Below are 18,074 nucleotides of genomic sequence, written 5' to 3'. Positions count from 1 at the left end.
CCTAATTAGAGGACCATATTTATTCAAGATGGTGCTGCTATTGTTTATTATTTTCTAGAACAGGTTGTATATGCTTCTTTCTATGTAATCTATCTTCAGCAGTAATTTTATGCCCACGGCCATCTTCAAAACAGGTCTGATAGAGACCCCCAGCTATGTCATTAAATTCCTGAGCACACTGCCCTTTCGAGGCTGTCTGAGGGCAACGAGACAGAAATTCTTGCTTTCACTTTACCAAGCCAGAAATACCGAGTCTAGAAGACCACTTTGAGGGTAAAAACAGAGTTGTAAAGTAAGAAAATATGAAAGGAACATATAATTGAAAAATACAGGAAGATTTCAGAAACTGAAAGAGAATTCAAGAAGCAGATACTGGGAGTAGAACTTCTCAAGTCCAGCCTATTTGCATATTGCTTTAAGAAGGACACAGATTTTCTGATTTCTATTTGTTTCCAGTAATCTACTTAAACTTCAAAGTACAACTTTAAGGCCCACGAATTTTGATTACCTGCTTCAATACGTTGCTGAAAATTGAGTATCAATTTACTTCCTTCCTAGGTTAAAGATTTGATAATGTACTTCAAAGGGTTTCTATGAAGTCATTCCACTCTCTTTTAAGTTCAAAAGAATGCTGCTGTATTTCATCTGGTAAATATTTCAAATCAGAAAACTCACCTACCAAAATATACATAAATCAGGGCCTTTATTTATTTCCCCAATCATATTTTGGAGTCTCCCCACCACCTCTTAGCTACCCTATCTCCAAATATAAGTTATTTTCTTACCTCCATCAATGAGTCTCCTGTCCTTAGAGTATGTAAAAAAAAATATCTATGCGAAGATTCTCAGGAAAAACAAGGTTCTGAAACTAACAGATTCAATGAATACAGCAAACTGCAATAAGAGAACTTTTATGGGATTTAGAGACAGAGAGAATAAGTATTGAATCAGGAAAAACTCTGAAAAATGACAATGTTAAAAGGGAACCAAAGTAGAAGAAGAACAATTACATGGGTTCTTCAAGATATGATGTATGCTGTTGTAAGACAGAAGTATTAAAATGAATGAAATGAAAATATTGAAAGGACTAGGGCAACAAGATTTGAGAAGTGTCAGGATTGAATTTAAAATTCATTTAAGAACATAAATTATATACAATACGTTGAGCATTCCAGTATAAAGTTAATTTTTCCAAGCAGAAAAGGAATCAAGGAACAAACACTGAAACCAAAGGATTGCTCTGTAGTAGTTAATATTGCACTATACCAAATTACCCCCAAATTTAGTGGCTTAAAACAACAAACATATGCTATTTCAGTTTCAGGTCAGGAAATGGAGAGAGGCTTATGGGTGGTTCTGTCTCAGGGTCTCTCATGGTTGCAGTCAAGCTGCCCACTAGGGATGCTGTCAACTCAAGTCTCAACTGGGGCTAGAGGACCTGCTTCCCAGAGCCCTCACATGCTTGTTGTTGGTTCTGGTCCTTGCTGATCATTGGTCAGAGGCCTCAAATCCTCATCACAGGCACTTTCCACAAGGCTGCCCTGCCTAACTTCCCCAGTGTGAATAATTTGAGAGAGAGAGAGAGCGAGAGAGCGCACGCAGTGAGAAAAAGTGAGAGCAAGGATTTGATTGGACAAACCTCCTTTTTTTATACACTCCACCAAGGACTGAGGCTCTCAAAAGTTTGGATTTTGAAACAAAGGAAACTGTTTAGGGAACAGCCATGTAAATATGCTTTAATTATTACTCAGTGTTACCATGACTAGAAACTAAACTGGACTTTTCAGAAAAAAAAGACAAAATGACCTGTATTGTTATTAAGTTTGTTTGCTATTTGTTGTTTTTGTTTTTTTTGCATGGGCAGGCACCAGGAATCGAACCTGGGTCTCTCCAGCATGGCAGGCAAGAACTCTGCCACTGAGCCACCATCACACCTCCCAATCTCATTTTTTGTTTTGTTTTGCTCATTGGTTTTTGAAAGGAAGAAAAATAGTGCTATGTCAAAGGAGACGACACTCCCCTGATTTCTAAATAAGAGACACTAAAATCATAAGGAATATCATGGGAACAGTAAGAAGAAAATAAAAGGAAATTTATGAAAGTAGAAAATCCAATTAGCTTTTGTTCAAAATCACCATAATTCACAAGAATTGATCAGCAACATTGTTGTGACAGTATATTAAAGGATTGATTGGTAAAATGTTCAGTTTAGATTATTCCATTTTCAAAATTATCTAAAAACAGAGACAGAGACAAGTAACAAAATGATTAAAAGATAATAATGAAGCCATAAGCACAAACATAGCATTGTACTTCTGCAGTCTAGAGGGAAGAAAACATAAAAGGAACAGCTATTTAAATGAAATTCAGAGGAATTTTGGTCTTTAATTTTTCTTTTCTCCTTTTAAACCAAAAATCATTCAAATGTGTAACTGCAGAAGGATCTGGAGTCTTTCTGATTGGAGATTTTCAGAATGAGACTAGAAAAATATTTTCTTAAAGAATCTTAGATATATACTTATCTAAAGGCAGTTGACTTAAACAGAAGATTTCTCAAGGCCCCTATAGATTTATTGTCTTATAATTGCATAATTTTATGGTAGTTTATTTTATACTGTCAGTTTTCCTTATTTATGTGAACTCTCGTATCTTATTTCATTTATAATAAAAGATCTTGAAAAGCACCTTCAGACAGCAGTTCGTACATGATCTGATCTATCTTTACAGTTTGTAAGCCTGAAAGACTTAAAATAATTTTACCCAGGGCTGCATTAATTATGAAATGAAGGTATGAAACAGTTTGCCATAAAAGAAATTAAAACAGTGGTTCAGTGGTAGAATGCTCACCTTTCATGTGGGAGACCCGGGTTCAATTCCCAGACCATGTACCCCAAAAATAAAAAGAATAAAAAAAGAAGTTAAAACAAAAAATGAGTACTTGCCTGCCATGTCCGAGGACCCGGGTTCGATTCCCGGTGCCTGCCCATGTTAAAAAAAAAAAAAAAGAGTACAATGCAAATAAACTCCTTTATTGTTTATCAAACACAAATCCATACTTCAAGGTTGGTGCTGAAGAGTCATGGGCCTTTTCCAAAAACCACAAATAAAATTTCATTTCAGCCATAATCAATGAGACTGCATGTTAAAAATCAGAAGCTTTGATTTATTTTCACAAGGCGCATACTGAGGTATCAGCAAAAGCAACATCTATTGGTTGGTTTATTGTGGCTTGAGCTTTTCTATATGCTTCTCCTCAAAAACAGACCAAAAACGAAAAAAAAAAAGAGTATTTACTAACATTTGTTAAAATAGTAATCTCCATGTGTCACCATTTGCTTATCTGTAAAATAGGGAATAAGAGAACTTGCTTTATATGGTTGTTGAGAGAATTAAATGGGTTAACCCATTTGATGATTCACCATAAATTTATTTTAATTATGATTATTACAGTAAAGTCTTTCTTAACTGATCACTACTTAGTAAGTTCACCAAATTAACCAATGCTCTCCACTATTTCATAAAACATTAATCCTTAAAGCCACCTTAAATTTGTGTGGCTAGAAGGCTCCACTTACATTCATTTGCATACTTCAATATCCTCTTGGTTTAAACCTTTTTATGCAATTGTAAATGTTGCAAATATGTAATTATTTAATAGTTGTATTAATGCAATATGTGAAATGAGTGTTGTTTATGTGGAAGTTTAGTTGAATATCCTTAAGATCTGTAAAAAGAAAAAGATGTGCTCCTAAAATATTGCCACACTGTCAATGATGAATTAAACCAGAGAAAATAATTAGATGAAAAAATCATAATGATATAGATGCATTCTACTTTTATATTACATTGAAAATTTCTTTCACTTCTTTTTCTACTTAAAAAACAGCCCATTATTTCCATTATTTATATAGCTTGTTTCTGGTTATAGTTTATGCAAGAAGGAAGACATCAAATTCCAATCATCTAATCATGGGACTCATCTAATCATGATACATAATTTTCAATTTATCTAAGTTTTCCCATTAGTCAACTAAATACTGATTTGAATTTTGTTGGAAAGAGGTGTTTGTTAAATCAGATAGAGGACATATAAATGCCTCTTGTATCATTCTTTTTACCTGTATTCTTTTATTTTGATATCCCGTAATATGAAATAGTGAATGGGCAGTGGGAAAAGGGAAATAGTTTTAAACAAAAAAAGGGTCTATGGACAGTGAAGTTAATTGAAGGTTAATGAGAGACAAAAGGAAGTTTGAGGCCTGTTGTAATGGGTGTACTCGGGAATATTTAGAATATTACAAGTTTCTAATGCTGATGTAGATTTTAGTATGGAGGAAGATGGTGATAATGAAGAAGAGAGAAAATAACCAAGGGAAGGAAAGTTTGACTAAGCTAGATGTGTTGAGTTGTGGAACAAAAGAGAAGGTAAGACACTCTTCCATTTTGGGAAGAAGGAATAAGGATAAGATGGCTGCAAGAGTAGGTAAAATTGACATTTGGAGTAAAGATGGAGGAGTCTGCATCTGGTGGCTTTTGCTGAGGTGTGAATAGAAGAGAAGGGAAATAAGGACAATTTGAGGAGAGAGGAGACGTGAAACTTAGAAAAGTAAGCTGACTGGCAATCTTGGCAAATGATTGAACATTTGTCAAGATTATTATTATGGACTGAGTTGAATATCCATTAGAAGTTTGTCATAATAGATTCAAATTAAGTCAGTTCAGTTGTATGGCTATCTTCAGTAAATATGAGCTGCTCTGGTTCAGGCAGAGAAAATGGATGGCGTGATAATCAAAGTTTGTGCTTCCTTCCTACCTCCCAGGAAAAGAGAAGTAAATAAGTTGAAGGTGTTGGTAAGTGATTATAAAGATGAACCTTAAACTCTAAGATGGGGAAAGGAGAGATATTAATATAGAGGAGATGATAGGTAGAGGAAAAGTCATTGTCTCAGTGAATTAAGGAATTCATTATGTCAATGAATTAATATCTTGAAAGATATTATAGCAAAAGTAGTACAAGTGCAAGTAACCTAGAAAAATAAGAACTAGTAGCCATGGGGATACTTTCATAAACTTTAGCAATTTGCATACTACTATTAAGATTTTTGAGAATTTTGTACCAATTATGCTATTACTGACAATTTTTTAATTCACTATTTTGATTTAAATTTACTTAAAAAGAAACATTCAAATAATCAAGTTTGCAAAAATATAAAGTAAGCATAAAACTAATAACTTAACTATATACTTAAATATATAACTATTAAAACACAAGCCTCATTACCATATTCTGCCCACAAAACATCTCTTTGTAGGGCGGTGCAACAGTGGCTCAGTGGCAAAATTCTCACCCGCCAGGCTGGAGATCCAGGTTCAATTCCTGTAGACTGACCATGCCAAAAGAAAAGAAAACAAAACAAAACTCCTTTTTTTTGTTGTATACTAAATGCCTGGGGTCACATTTCATTCTTTTTCCATGTAAGTAACCTGTTATTGCAACACCATTTGTTGAATTTTTCTTTCTTTCTTTGTGTGCTAGTTTGAATCTGTGGTGGACCCCAGAAAAACCATGCCCTTTGATCCTCATTCAATATTGCTGGGTGGGAGCATTTTGATTGTTTCTATGAAGATGTGACCCACCCAATTGTGGGTGGTAACTTTTGATTAGATGATTTCCATGGAGGTGTGTCTCCACACACTGAAGATGGAGTAGCTTGCTGGAATCCTTTAAATGAGGAAACATTTTGGAGAGAGTTCCCTTTTTGGTAGAGCCACGTGAAAGCCAGCAGATGCCGCCATGTTCGCCATGTGCCCTTGGAGGTAAGAGAGAAACATTGAATGTCGTCGGCCTTCTTGAACCAAGGTATCATTCCCTGGATGTCTTAAATTGGACATTTCTATAGACTTGTTTTGATTGGGACATTTTCTTGGCCTTAGAACTGTAAACTAGCAACTCATTAAATTCCCCTTGTTAAAAGCCATTCTGTTTCTGGTATATTGCATTCCATCAGCTAGCAAACCACACTTTGCTTGCTTGTTTGTTTGGGGAAGTGCATGGGCTTGGATCAGTGCCTGTATTAAACAGTCAATTAATGTTTGTTGAATAAATTAATTAATGATTTGTGTGTTACAGCAACTCTAAATATTTTGAAGTCATGAGCTACCATTATTTACACTGCTTTTGAAGGTTTTAAGTGCAACAATTTGCTATCATTTTAGGTAAAATTAAAAGTTTGAGTTGTTAATGTTGGAAGAATTTGAAACCATCAAATTTGAAGACTTGTGGAATAGTAATTGTGTTTTTAAATGTTTTATCAGATAAGTTATGTGTAGTGTGAAGCATAGAACTTGTTTTTAAAACCACTCCAAATCTGTCAATTCATTGTTTTTAGAGGTGGGGAAACTATGATGATTTTTATCGAAATTCTGAATAGACTGTTTCATCTATGTTAACATTTCTGCTTATATTAGAAGTGTTACAAACACTTACAAGATACTACTGTGAAACATAATTCAAGTATTATAAAATAATACATTTGAATATTAAACGGTAAAGCAGTGAGAGATGGTACATGACAACTTTCCAGGATTCTCAACATGAGGAGATGTTATAGAAATACGAGGGGCAGTGAGCATCAAAGACAATGTATGGAATGGCGGTGATGATTGAAGAGCTGTGTATAGCGACACATTTTAAAGTGCTATTTTAGAATTATTTGCAAGTTTGATTTTTTGTATCTACTACTTTGTAAGGATAATAGGGAGAAATTCTATTTGCTTACATATATTGTAGAATCCATAGGAAATTGGTTGTGTTTTCAAATAAGTCTAAGATGGTAATTAAAAGTGTATTGCTTCATAGGTTTTGAGAAGAAAATATGAGGTATTTTTTCAATTTTATGTTTATTCTAATGAACTAAAATATGGTATTTTATTTAAATATTGTATCCAGAATAGAAATCTTTAAAAAAAATATTTGGTCCTCTAAAATTGTTGTCACGGAAAATTATATATATTTTTGCCCTTTTACAATGCAATACCCTAAATAAAGAGAAATCCAGAAACAAATTAAAAAGAAAGAAAATTCAATTGTTCTAACATAAGGATATTAGTAGGAATATACTTAGAATGTTTCTCCATGGGAAGAAATTGAGGTGTAAGATAATTTTGCAGCCTGTTACAGTAATTTAAAATAAAAAAATAACATAGTGAATGATCCATGCTGATACCCCATAAACTGGTAACTTTAATAATTTATTAGAGTATCCTTGAGATTCCTGGGAATGCTTGTCCACTGATGGTTCCATTTTCCAAAGCCTGGAACAATTCCATTATAATATAAGGAGTTTTTGATTGTCTTATCCTAGAAAGAAAAGGTTGTTTTAAGTAAAAATCCTGTCATACCCAAACATTAAATCTTGTATTAGAATAGCATGAATTACATACAAAAATGAAAACCAGAATCTGTCTTAAAACTTCTGAGAATAGGAATTTCAACTTCTGAGAATAGGATTTTCAAGTAAGTTCTATATAAAATATGATATTCATATAATTTTTCAGTATATAAAACTATTTTCAATATGCATATCTATACATTACTTAGCAATGGAGCCAATAAAAAAATTTTAAGCAAAGATATGGGGAAAAACTGCAAAAAACTTTGACTATATAAAGCACACTTCTTTCTGAGATCCTTAAAACTACTTATATGGCATTTAATTTACCCTTCTGTGATTGCTATTGAGCAGATAAGAAGGAATGCTTGCCGTATTTTTATCATATGCCACATTCATAAACTTTTACGACAACTGGGGTTGCTTGAATTATTATGTCAATGTTTGAGGCCTCTCTTTGTTACCTGCTCCTATGGTACCTTCCAATGATGCTCTCCCTAGTAGAGGATGACACTTCTCTGTCTTACTGATGCCAGGGGTGACATGTACCTTGTTTCGGTGAATGCAATGAGAGGAGACATGAGGTGTGCTGTTTCTAAGAAACAATCCAATGAATATTTCCTGTATTGCCCCTCTTTTCTCCATGTGAAAGCTATACTTCAGTATTGGCACGAGAGTCCGTGACACCAACATATAGTCAAAATATGCTCAACAGGAGAGCGAGAAGTGAGTTTTTATGGTTGAAAGTCACTAAGGCTTTCGGGGTCATTTGTACCATGGCAGAGTTGAGCCTAATCTGGACAGTGACATTAATATCTTAAAACCTCGTATTTTATACTTGATTTAGCTTATATCGATTTATGAAAACAGAGGATGAAATAAAAGCTATGGGAAGTAACTGATATTTATAAACAAGAAAAAGGGATGGGTTTGAGTTGATTGTCTAGGTTGTTTTTTTAATCCTCACAACAACCCTGAAATGTGGGAGTATTGGATTGATTTTTCGATTAGGACATTAAAGGCAGTTTTTAATAAGAAAAAAATCTAGCTGACTTTTAGGGTTGACTTAAATAATTACATTAAAAATTATTTAAATGCTGTGCTGGTTTGAAAGTATGTGTGTCCCCCAGAAAAGCCATGTTTTAATCCTAATCCCATTTTGTAAAGGTAGCCGTTTCTTCTCATCCCTATTCAGCATTGTATGTTTGAAAGTGTAATTAGATCATCTCCCTGGAGATGTGATTTAATCAAGAGTGGTTGTTAAACTGGATTAGGTGATGACATGTCTCCACCCATCCGAGTGGGTCTTGATTAGTTTCTGAAGTCCTATAAAAGAGGAAACATTTTAGAGAATAGGAGATTCAGAAAGAGCAGAGAAGAATGACATAGTCATAAGAAGCAGAGAGCCCACAAGCCAGTGACCTTTGGAGATGAAGAAGGAAAACGCCTCCTGGGGAGCTTCATGAAACAGGAAGCCAGGAGAGAAAGTAGCAGATGATGCCTTGCTCACCATATACCCTTCCAACTGAGAGAGAAACTGTGACTGTTCACCATGTGCCTTTCCAAATGAGAGAGAAACTCTGAATATCATCGGCCTTCTTGAACCAAGGTATTTTCCCTGGATGCCTTTCACTGGACATTTCTATAGACTTGTTTTAATTGGACATTTTCTCAGTCTTAGAACTATAAACTGGCAACTTATTAAATTCCCCTTATTAAAAGTCATTCTGATTCTGGTATATTGCATTCCAGCAGCTAGCAAACTAGAACAAATGCATATAATTATTACATAATTAAATATTAAAATTCTGTAATATAAATCTTTTATAATTATTTTTTGAATGTCCTTAAAACATCTATGAAATCAACCATATTCAAGTTAACTTTAATTCAATTTGAAGGCTAATGTCAATAAGATGAAACTATATCTATCACACCTCAGAAAGTAAATATGGTACCTATTGTTGCAATATTTTTGCTTGTTTGCTTTTATTTATAATTCAGTATGCTTATACTTTTGTGTGCACTGTGCTAATTTAATTTTCATATCACATTTTTTCAGTTGAAAGACTGACAAATGTTTTTCCCTTTAATAATCTACCATTATTTTCCCTTCACTTGGTATAAAGGAAAAAAAATACATAATAAATTCCTTAACTTTTTTCATAAAACCAGAATGATTAAAACAATACTAATTAAAAACAGAGGAAATGAAACTCCTATAAGAAAATGTAGAGAAGTATCTACCTAGACTGTATACCCAAAGTACAAGCAACAAAAGAAAAATAGATAAATGATACCTAATCAAAATTAAAAACTTTTTGCACCTTAAAGGACTTTACCAGAAAGTAAAACAGCCACCTACACAATGGAAGATAATATTTAGAAACTGTATATCCAGTAAAAGTTTAATATCCAGAATATATAAAGAAATCCTTCGATTTAACAACAAAAAGACAAATAATATAATTTAAAAAATGGACCAAAGACTTGAATAGACATCTCTAAAGAAGATGTACAAATGGCCAAAAACCACATGAAAAAATGCCCAACATCATTAGCCATCAGGGAAATGCAAATCAAAATCACAAGGAGATACCATTTCATACCCACTAGAATGACTACTGTTAAAATAACTTGTTGGAAAGAATCTAGAGGAATAGGAACACTCATTCATTGGTGGTGGCAATGTAAAATGGTGCAGCCACTGTGGAAAACAATTTCGCAGCTCCTCAGAAAGTTAAGTATAGAACTACGACATGACCCTGCAATCTCACTGCTAGGTATTACCCAAAAGAATTGAAAGCAGGGACTTGAAAAGATATTTGCACACCAGTATTCATAGTGACATTATCCACAATTGCCAAAAAATAGAAGCAATTCAAATGTCCATCAATTGATGAATGGATAAACAAAATGTGGCATACATGTACAATGGAACACTATTTAGCAGTAAAAAGGAATGAGGTCCCAGTACATGTGACAACATGGATGAACCTTGACAACATCATGTTGAGTGAAATAAGTCAGACCCAAAGGACAAATAGTGTATTATTTGACTTATTTGAAACGATTAAAATCAGTAATCTCATAGAGTCAGAATCTAGAATATAGGTTACCAGGTGACAGGATAGGAATAGGAAATGGGAAATTAAGGCATAAAATGGGAAGAGTTCATATTTGGAATGATGGAAATGTATTGGTAATGGATAATGGTGAGCATAACACAAAACTGTGAACATAATTAACTGCACTGAAATATATATCTGTGATTAAAACAGGAAGTGTTAGATTGTATATATGGTAACAGAACAAATATATATATATTATGTGTTTGTGGGCATGCACCAGGAATCGAACCCTGGTATGGCAGGCGAGAATTTTGCCACTGAGCCACCGTGGCCCGCCTAATAAATATATTTTTAAAGTCACACTACACAAACGGTGAACCCTAAGTTAGACCATGGAGTACAGTTATAGTACAACTGTAAAAATGTGCTATCATCAACTGTAATAAATGTTCACACCAATGCAAGGTGTTAATAGGTGGTATATGGGAATCCTATATATGGTTGTTTATTAGAGAAGTTCTCTAACAAAGAAGAAAGAAACAGAGGTGAAGAGTTTCAGGACAGTACAGAGCTCCTTGAAAGTGGTAAGAGAAATAGTTCAGAACACATTATGTTAAGTTCTCTATTAACAAATAAGCTTAACATGTACGAAACAGTATTAATACACCAATTTACAATAAAAAAGGGATATATGACATTCTACAGATATAAGCTATTTATTTGAGATCAGAACATATGGAACATATGGATTCGGTGTGCCATAGGTTGAGAAATCCCAGATTAACCCTTTGATATGTTAAGTAACCTGCTGAGTCATACAAATTGAAAGCGATAAGGCCCAGATTTGAAGCCAATTGTCTTCTCTTTATGTTACCATAAAGTGAAAGCTCTAAATATAATATAATCTTATATAAGCAGACTATTTGATAAAACACAGAAACATTATGACCTGATAATAATGACTGAAAACTAAGGAAGAAAACGGTTGACCAAAAGAAGAGCAGAATGTCAGAAATATAGATCAATATGGAGAATAAGAAACATGGATTCTCTGACGGCAGAAGAAGATACCAACAGAAATAATATTTTATTGGAATAAGTGTCAGGCTGCTTTATATTTGCTCTTTTATCATTTATTTATACCCATGTACTTGCAAAAACAATTTGAGATAACTTACAATGAAAATACAATAAAAACAAGGAAGACCAATAAACTGAGGTAAAAGGACAATTCAGAGAACAGAAGGAAAATAATAACTAAATAAAAGCACTAGTTTAATCGAAGCTACTGTAGTTTAAGACCAAACATAATGCGGACTTTAGAGGCAGCTAAGTTAAAAGGGTTTTTACACATGCCATGGCTCCCATTACTAGTAAAAGAAATCTCTATTTTTCAAAGTATATTACAAATCATTGATGGTAAGATACAGTGTAAATTTTGTAACAGCTTCTCAGGAAAAATAAACTCTTTTAATAGTCCCTAAATTTTACTCTACCATACAGTATAAAAAAGTCACACTAGTTTTACTTTTCTAAATGAAATTTAATCAGCTCCAAAAATTCATCCTCTGGACTTATGGGGAATTTCATTTAGTCATTCTTGGATGTTACTTCCATTCTACTTAGAATAGTGAGAAGGTCATGGGTCTAATGCAATTTAGACCTTGAGCTGGAGCATCTGGTTTCTGTCTGGTCACCGAGACATGTTCTCCTTCCAGCCCACACGTTCCTGTCACCCTGGCGGCCCCATCACTTCTGAGATGCCAATGCCTGGGCCCAAACTCTGCAGGCACAGGGTACAGTTACCATCTCCGAAGTGCCACACTGAGGTGTGGTACTGTGGGGGAGGTGGCACAGCTTTCCTTCTTTGGACCATATAAAACCCCACTTCCTCTGGAAATGTTAGAGGAGAGGCTCTTCAGACATAGCTTGGTTCCCTTAGTTTCCATCAATCACGGAGAAACCATTCTCTATATTGTCTTTCTCTCTGGGTTGATCATAAATATTCTCCCCTTAAAGCCCATTTTAAACACAATGGAGCTAGGAGTCAGAGAAGGGGATACTAGCACCATTCGGCTTATTCTTATAACTTACTTTGAATTAGATAGGCATTTTAAAGGCTAAGTATGAAGGCTAGCCAAAGTTGGATTTTGTTAATTTCTTGGTGTTATGTTTGAGTTGGTATTGTAGGGTGTTATTACTTATACAAAGAAGGCCAATTTTAATTGTCAAGGACTGACAAAACGGAAAAAACTAAAAATCCTTTTCCAAAATTAGGGAATTAAAATATAGTATCAAATGTATTCATTTATATGACCTCACTCTCTCTTACAGTATTTGTCTTTGGCTGGAAAATACCACTATGTTTGACAACAAAGCTGAGAAAGGAATTGTACTTTAGAAGCTTAGCGAACAATAAATTGATGCATTTTTTCTGTGTTGTGTTCTAAGGGAGAGAAAGAAAAAGAGGGGAGGGAGGGAGGGAGGGAGAGAGAGAGAGAGAGAGAGAGACAGAGAGAGAGAGACAGAGAGAGAGAGAGAGAGAAGTGAGCCTGATTCTATGGTTACCACAACACTGGGGAGCTAAAAGGCAAATGCAGAAGTTGACATCATAGCACTTGCTTTTTTCCATTGCACTGGAAATTAACTTGAACACTTTTCAGCACTTCTTCACTTGTGATTCACAGAGGACACACATATAGGACTTTTTATATTTATTGCTTGCTTTGAAAATGCACAAAAACGTTATAACAGACGTGCAGCCTCCCTATCCATTCTCTCTTCCTTAAATCTTATGAAAACCATCAGGTTTTTCCATTAAAAACCGAGTCATGTGGCTCATGTAAGAAGATGTCATTGTTATAAAATAATATAGTGAACAGTGCGGACAAAGACTGCCAAGTTAAACCCAAGGGGCAGAATCTGTCTGCATATTCCCACACCCTTAGACACTTATTCCAGCGTGGACTGCCTGTAAGTTTCTGATGACAGAACTTGGCCCACCAGGCAATTCATTCTCAAAAGTGTTCAGCTCTCTTCAGAAACTGCCTTCACATTTTCCCAGATGACTGTGTCTTTTATCAAAAGCATCAGTTGGGGAATTGGAGAAGGAGTCTAGCCTTCAGAACTGGTTTCACCTGAAGGCAAATGTGGCCCAGGGCAGAAGAGCAACGCAGGTTTATTGGGCTGGGGCTCTCAAGAACAACACTAAATTCACGAAAACAAAGGTGAGAAAAGTCAGTGATCATCAGATAGTAAATGACATTTTTCTCCTGGAAATTAAACCAAGGATTTACAAACCAGGTTTATGTTTTTATCTTTGTACTATATGAAGCAAATGCATAGTACTCAAGACAAAAATAAATTGGGCAATGTATATGATGTTGTAGCTGTAGATGTCTATTTCTTTTTTGAGTCCTTCATGCACCTTTCTTACATGTATAGATACACTTATTATTTTAAAGTTTATTGGAATTACAGCAGGAAGCAGATTTAGCCAGTACAGGCATAACCCTGACATTACAAAGCAGCACCTGCTGAACGTGAAACTATTATTGACCTCATAAGTATCTTTTTACACCCTGAGTGGAGTTGGAAAGTCCTTTCATTTTATTTGGAATGCATACCCTATTGATGCTATTTTGGGAACTCATTTTTCTCTTTGGGTACCTGAGAAATTATTATGAGTCCCAGAGTCCAAATGTTTCCATACTTTGCTTGAGGTATAGAGCTTGAATTCCAATCTGCAAGCTCTGCCTATCAAGAGATTCCATTTGTGGCCTGGCTTAGTGTTTCCCACGCTGAATCCTGTTGTAAAGAATCATTTTGTCAATCATTCCTATATACTTTGTCAGATTAGGATTTCTAATTTCAAAACAAACAAACCACAAAACCCAAATCATTAATCCTGTACATGGACTTCAAACATTTTCTTCCACTGGGACTTCATATACTGGCTTCTTCCTTCAAGACTTGTGATAACATCACCCCTTCCTCCCTCCATAAGGAGTGACCCTCTAGCTGTCACTGCTTTAGCTCTTCTGACCCACTGCCCTCACCCTTCGTCTGTTGATGAAAACCTCTCTCTATATATGAACACTAACCCTTTGCCTATAATATATGCAAACTGGCATGTGTTTAATATAGACAGGTGCTCTGTCACTTATCAATGGTTCAAACAACGAATGAATTACACTTGGTCTGCAGAAATATCTTTGTATTAGGAAGCTGTTTGCGGCTTGATATTGAAGGAAAAAATCTCAGAGCCATGTATATCCAAGAAATGGAATTTGCTATATATAATTCATGCAAGTCACATTGAAACTTCTCTTAACTTTTTGCACAGAAAAGATAAAAGTGAGGGATAATAACTGCTTTCCATAGAATACCTTAAAAATATATTATGCTACCACTCTACAAGTTCCACATCATATATTGAGTGCTGAAAAACTCTGTAAGCTCTGAAGGGAGAAACTGCACAATACCTAGGATTATAAAGGGAGCCAAAGGAACTAGTGAAATATAGCCTAGAGAAAAAAAGTGAAAAGATATTTAATTTCATCGTTCTAATGAATGAAAGTGATGCTGGCACCAAAGAACTAATGTGAATACTAATTTAAACATGTGTCAATAATCAAGAATACATAAGCATGTAGGACATTTGAACTTTTTATATTTACTTAAAATGTTTTATCCCCCCATAGAATTATATATGCCTGCTTGGTAGTTATGGACAAGAAATAACTTACTTTGGCTATTACATACATAAGTGAGAATTTTACATTGTGCTTTCTTTGTGGGTATTTTTGTGATTTTCTTTTTTTAAGTTATGCTTTTGAAGCACAATTTGGAATTATGTAACAAATTTTGTTCATTTTTCTCTTCTCAAAATTAAGTGGTTAAATATCCTTAGACTAATTTGGATATTAAATAAGTATAAAGACCGATTAAAATAAACATCAGAAAAAAAGAAAACTAAAGTAAACATCAGAAACTGTAGCAAATACCATTAATCATGTAATGTTATGCCCTCTAAAAATGAGACTACCCTTGCCCACTGAATGTCTCTCCCAAAATTCATGAAACCATTTAACCCATGAGAAAATTATATTTATGGACCAGAGCTAAATCTGTCTTTGGACTTTATTTCTGCAGTATATTGAATATTTACCTTGAACATTTCTAAACAGAGTTTGAAAATTAAAATGGAGTGATTGCCTAAAATATTTTTAACAGTAATTTCTATTGTGATATTTTCTATTGTTTTTATTTGCTCTAGTTTTTTTCTGCTCAAATGGATTTTTATTCTAGCTCACAATTCTACTCTAATTCATAATATTTAATATTTCATTAGAAGTTGATGAAATTAGCCAAAAAACAAACATTCCCTATTCTGAGAATAAATTTACATATATTGCAAGTATTGTCATCAGGTAGATTTTTCATTCAAACTTTTAGAAGGATTCATACAAGCTAGGTTTATAAAACCAAAACTGATAAAAACATTAGAGAAGCATTTATTTTTCTAGTCATTCTTTTTCCAGTTAACATTAAGTAATTATTAAACTTCCCTTTGTGTTAAGCACTATTAAATTTTGTACTGTCCCTATTTGTGAGTGTCTTAAAATATACTTAAAGAGAGAGAGAGAAACTCATGTATAAAACAATTAGCACATAAAAGTTCAGAACATAACCAGGTGCCTAACTGTAAATTACAGGCTGTAACCAGTCGTTACAAAAGGACCATGGGTGGGAGTTAGGGGCAGCCAGGATTTAACAGTGTGTGTGGGTGTTGTAATTTGAAGGAAGACTGGGATCTGAAATTCATTAAGAGGAGAAAGAGAAAATTTAAATAAAGCCAAAAGTAGAAATTGTGTTGGAAGAGTAGCGAACTTAACTGAACAGAGTGGTCCTAAAGTCAAAACCTTGAGATGGAAAATGAAGGACAGAAGCTGAATGTTTGGGGAATTCAAACTTGCTCAGCCCAGCATTGGGGTTTCACTTGAGGCAGGATGGCAGGGAAAATTAAGTGGCAGATCTGTCCAGCACATAATGTCTAAGTGAAAAAAATAAGCAGGAAGCATGGATAGTAAATGCATTTCCCTAGAAAAGTTCATTTAAGGGAACCAGCAGGAATGGAAAGATTATACAGCAAATCTAGGAAATTATTGTTTTAATTTTGTTAGCCATACTGAGAAATATTTTCCCCAAATTTTCTGTCTATAACTTAATCTCCCATAATTCTGCTAAGTAGGTATGTCACCACTCCTGAACCTACCACCCTAAACAGTCCTAATGAAATGACTCCCCATCTTCCATCACTTCCTTCATTCTCTGGCATGTTTTAATTATAAGTCACAGTTTCCTGTGCCCAGTTTGTAGATCAAGTTTGTGTAAATGCATAATCTCATAGAAACATCAAGAACCAGTGGTATGCTGGAGCTTGCTTGCACCCACTCAGAGGAGATGATTAATAAAGTTTCAGGAATTGCCAGCCATTATTAAATACAGTCATTATCAAAGATTAAATTGCATTAATTTAATTATATAAATTTTCAGTTAAGATGGTGTATATTAAAAATAAAGGTAACAAATATCCAAAACGCTTCCTGTCCTAATTATTTTACTGCAACTTACTATTTATACTGTTGATCATTTTGTGTCTATGTGGTGGAAATACTGTACTGATATGCTAGGACTGGTGTGGTGCTGGAATTGGTTCAAATTCCCTGTAGCTGACTGAGTATATCTTATTTCAACTGCATGTTGAGATACTTTGCACTGGGACCTTGAAATTGGCTATGGTAGGATATTTGTGCAATGAAATATGGCAAATGCTACAAATCAAAGCTGTGGTCTTTTTTCTTTTGGTGGGGGGAGTAGTTTGTTAAACATTTATCAGCATACCATTGTTTACAACTATGTATTTTTCCTATATTCTTTCCAAATGATCAGTTTCTAGTTCCAAGTTTTTAAAAATCAATTAGCAAATTGTCTGCTAGGCTAGAAAACATAGACATGAAAGTTAATTATGTCTTCTTCTTAGTGCATGTGCAATGTCTATAAACTATGAAACTGATGTATTCACTTCCACAGGATTTTTAAAAAATGCCTAGGTGCTCCAATATTCCCTAGATAAGCTACACAAAGAAAGTAAATCAAGGTTGAGTTCTATGACAACTCCTTGGTGTTTGAACAGATTTCCTGCCAGGACCAATCATCAAATGGCAGGTAACAGGGTGTCTGTAACAAGAAATCAAGTGGAAGATTAACTTGCAGAGTTGGGAAATAATCCAGCTCTCAGTATTATTTAGGGTAAGAGCAACAAACTTCAGGTACAACTCTGGGAATCTCTCTTGATAAGGTGTTGCCACAGCAACTTTAATAAATCTGAGCATCCAAGATATACCCAGCTAGAGGCTCCTGAATCATTTTCTAAATATGTGATGGCAGTGTGTCTGACACAAAAGGGTTAGAAAAATAACAGTTTAAATGAAGGAAGGGCCTTGAGCTCTCAGATTTTCCAAGGAACCCACTGAATAAATTTGTTTGGGGTGACCACAACAAATTAATGGCACCTTTATTCTGGGCCATCTCAGTAGGAATAGTATCT

General features: G+C 34.5%; 1 protein-coding gene across 10 annotated transcripts in view; it reads right to left on the bottom strand.

Moving 5' to 3' along the window:
* The window catches only part of CNBD1 (cyclic nucleotide binding domain containing 1), a 662,225-nt gene that overhangs the window by 172,499 nt on the left and 471,652 nt on the right, over window positions 1-18,074 (bottom strand). For 9 of the 10 annotated variants that reach the window (XM_077167149.1, XM_077167159.1, XM_077167148.1 and 6 more), the window contains one exon: window positions 7,239-7,360. The exons of the other annotated variant lie outside the window; for it this stretch is intronic. In XM_077167149.1, the coding sequence (XP_077023264.1) occupies window positions 7,244-7,360 (117 nt within the window). In that variant the 3' untranslated portion in view covers window positions 7,239-7,243. Of the gene's footprint in view, window positions 1-7,238; window positions 7,361-18,074 lie in introns of those variants that run through there. 10 annotated transcript variants of the gene reach the window in all.

Source organism: Tamandua tetradactyla, chromosome 6 (assembly GCF_023851605.1).
Source record: "Tamandua tetradactyla isolate mTamTet1 chromosome 6, mTamTet1.pri, whole genome shotgun sequence".
Lineage (NCBI taxonomy): Eukaryota > Metazoa > Chordata > Mammalia > Pilosa > Myrmecophagidae > Tamandua > Tamandua tetradactyla.
This window is presented reverse-complemented; position numbering and strand designations above follow the sequence as displayed.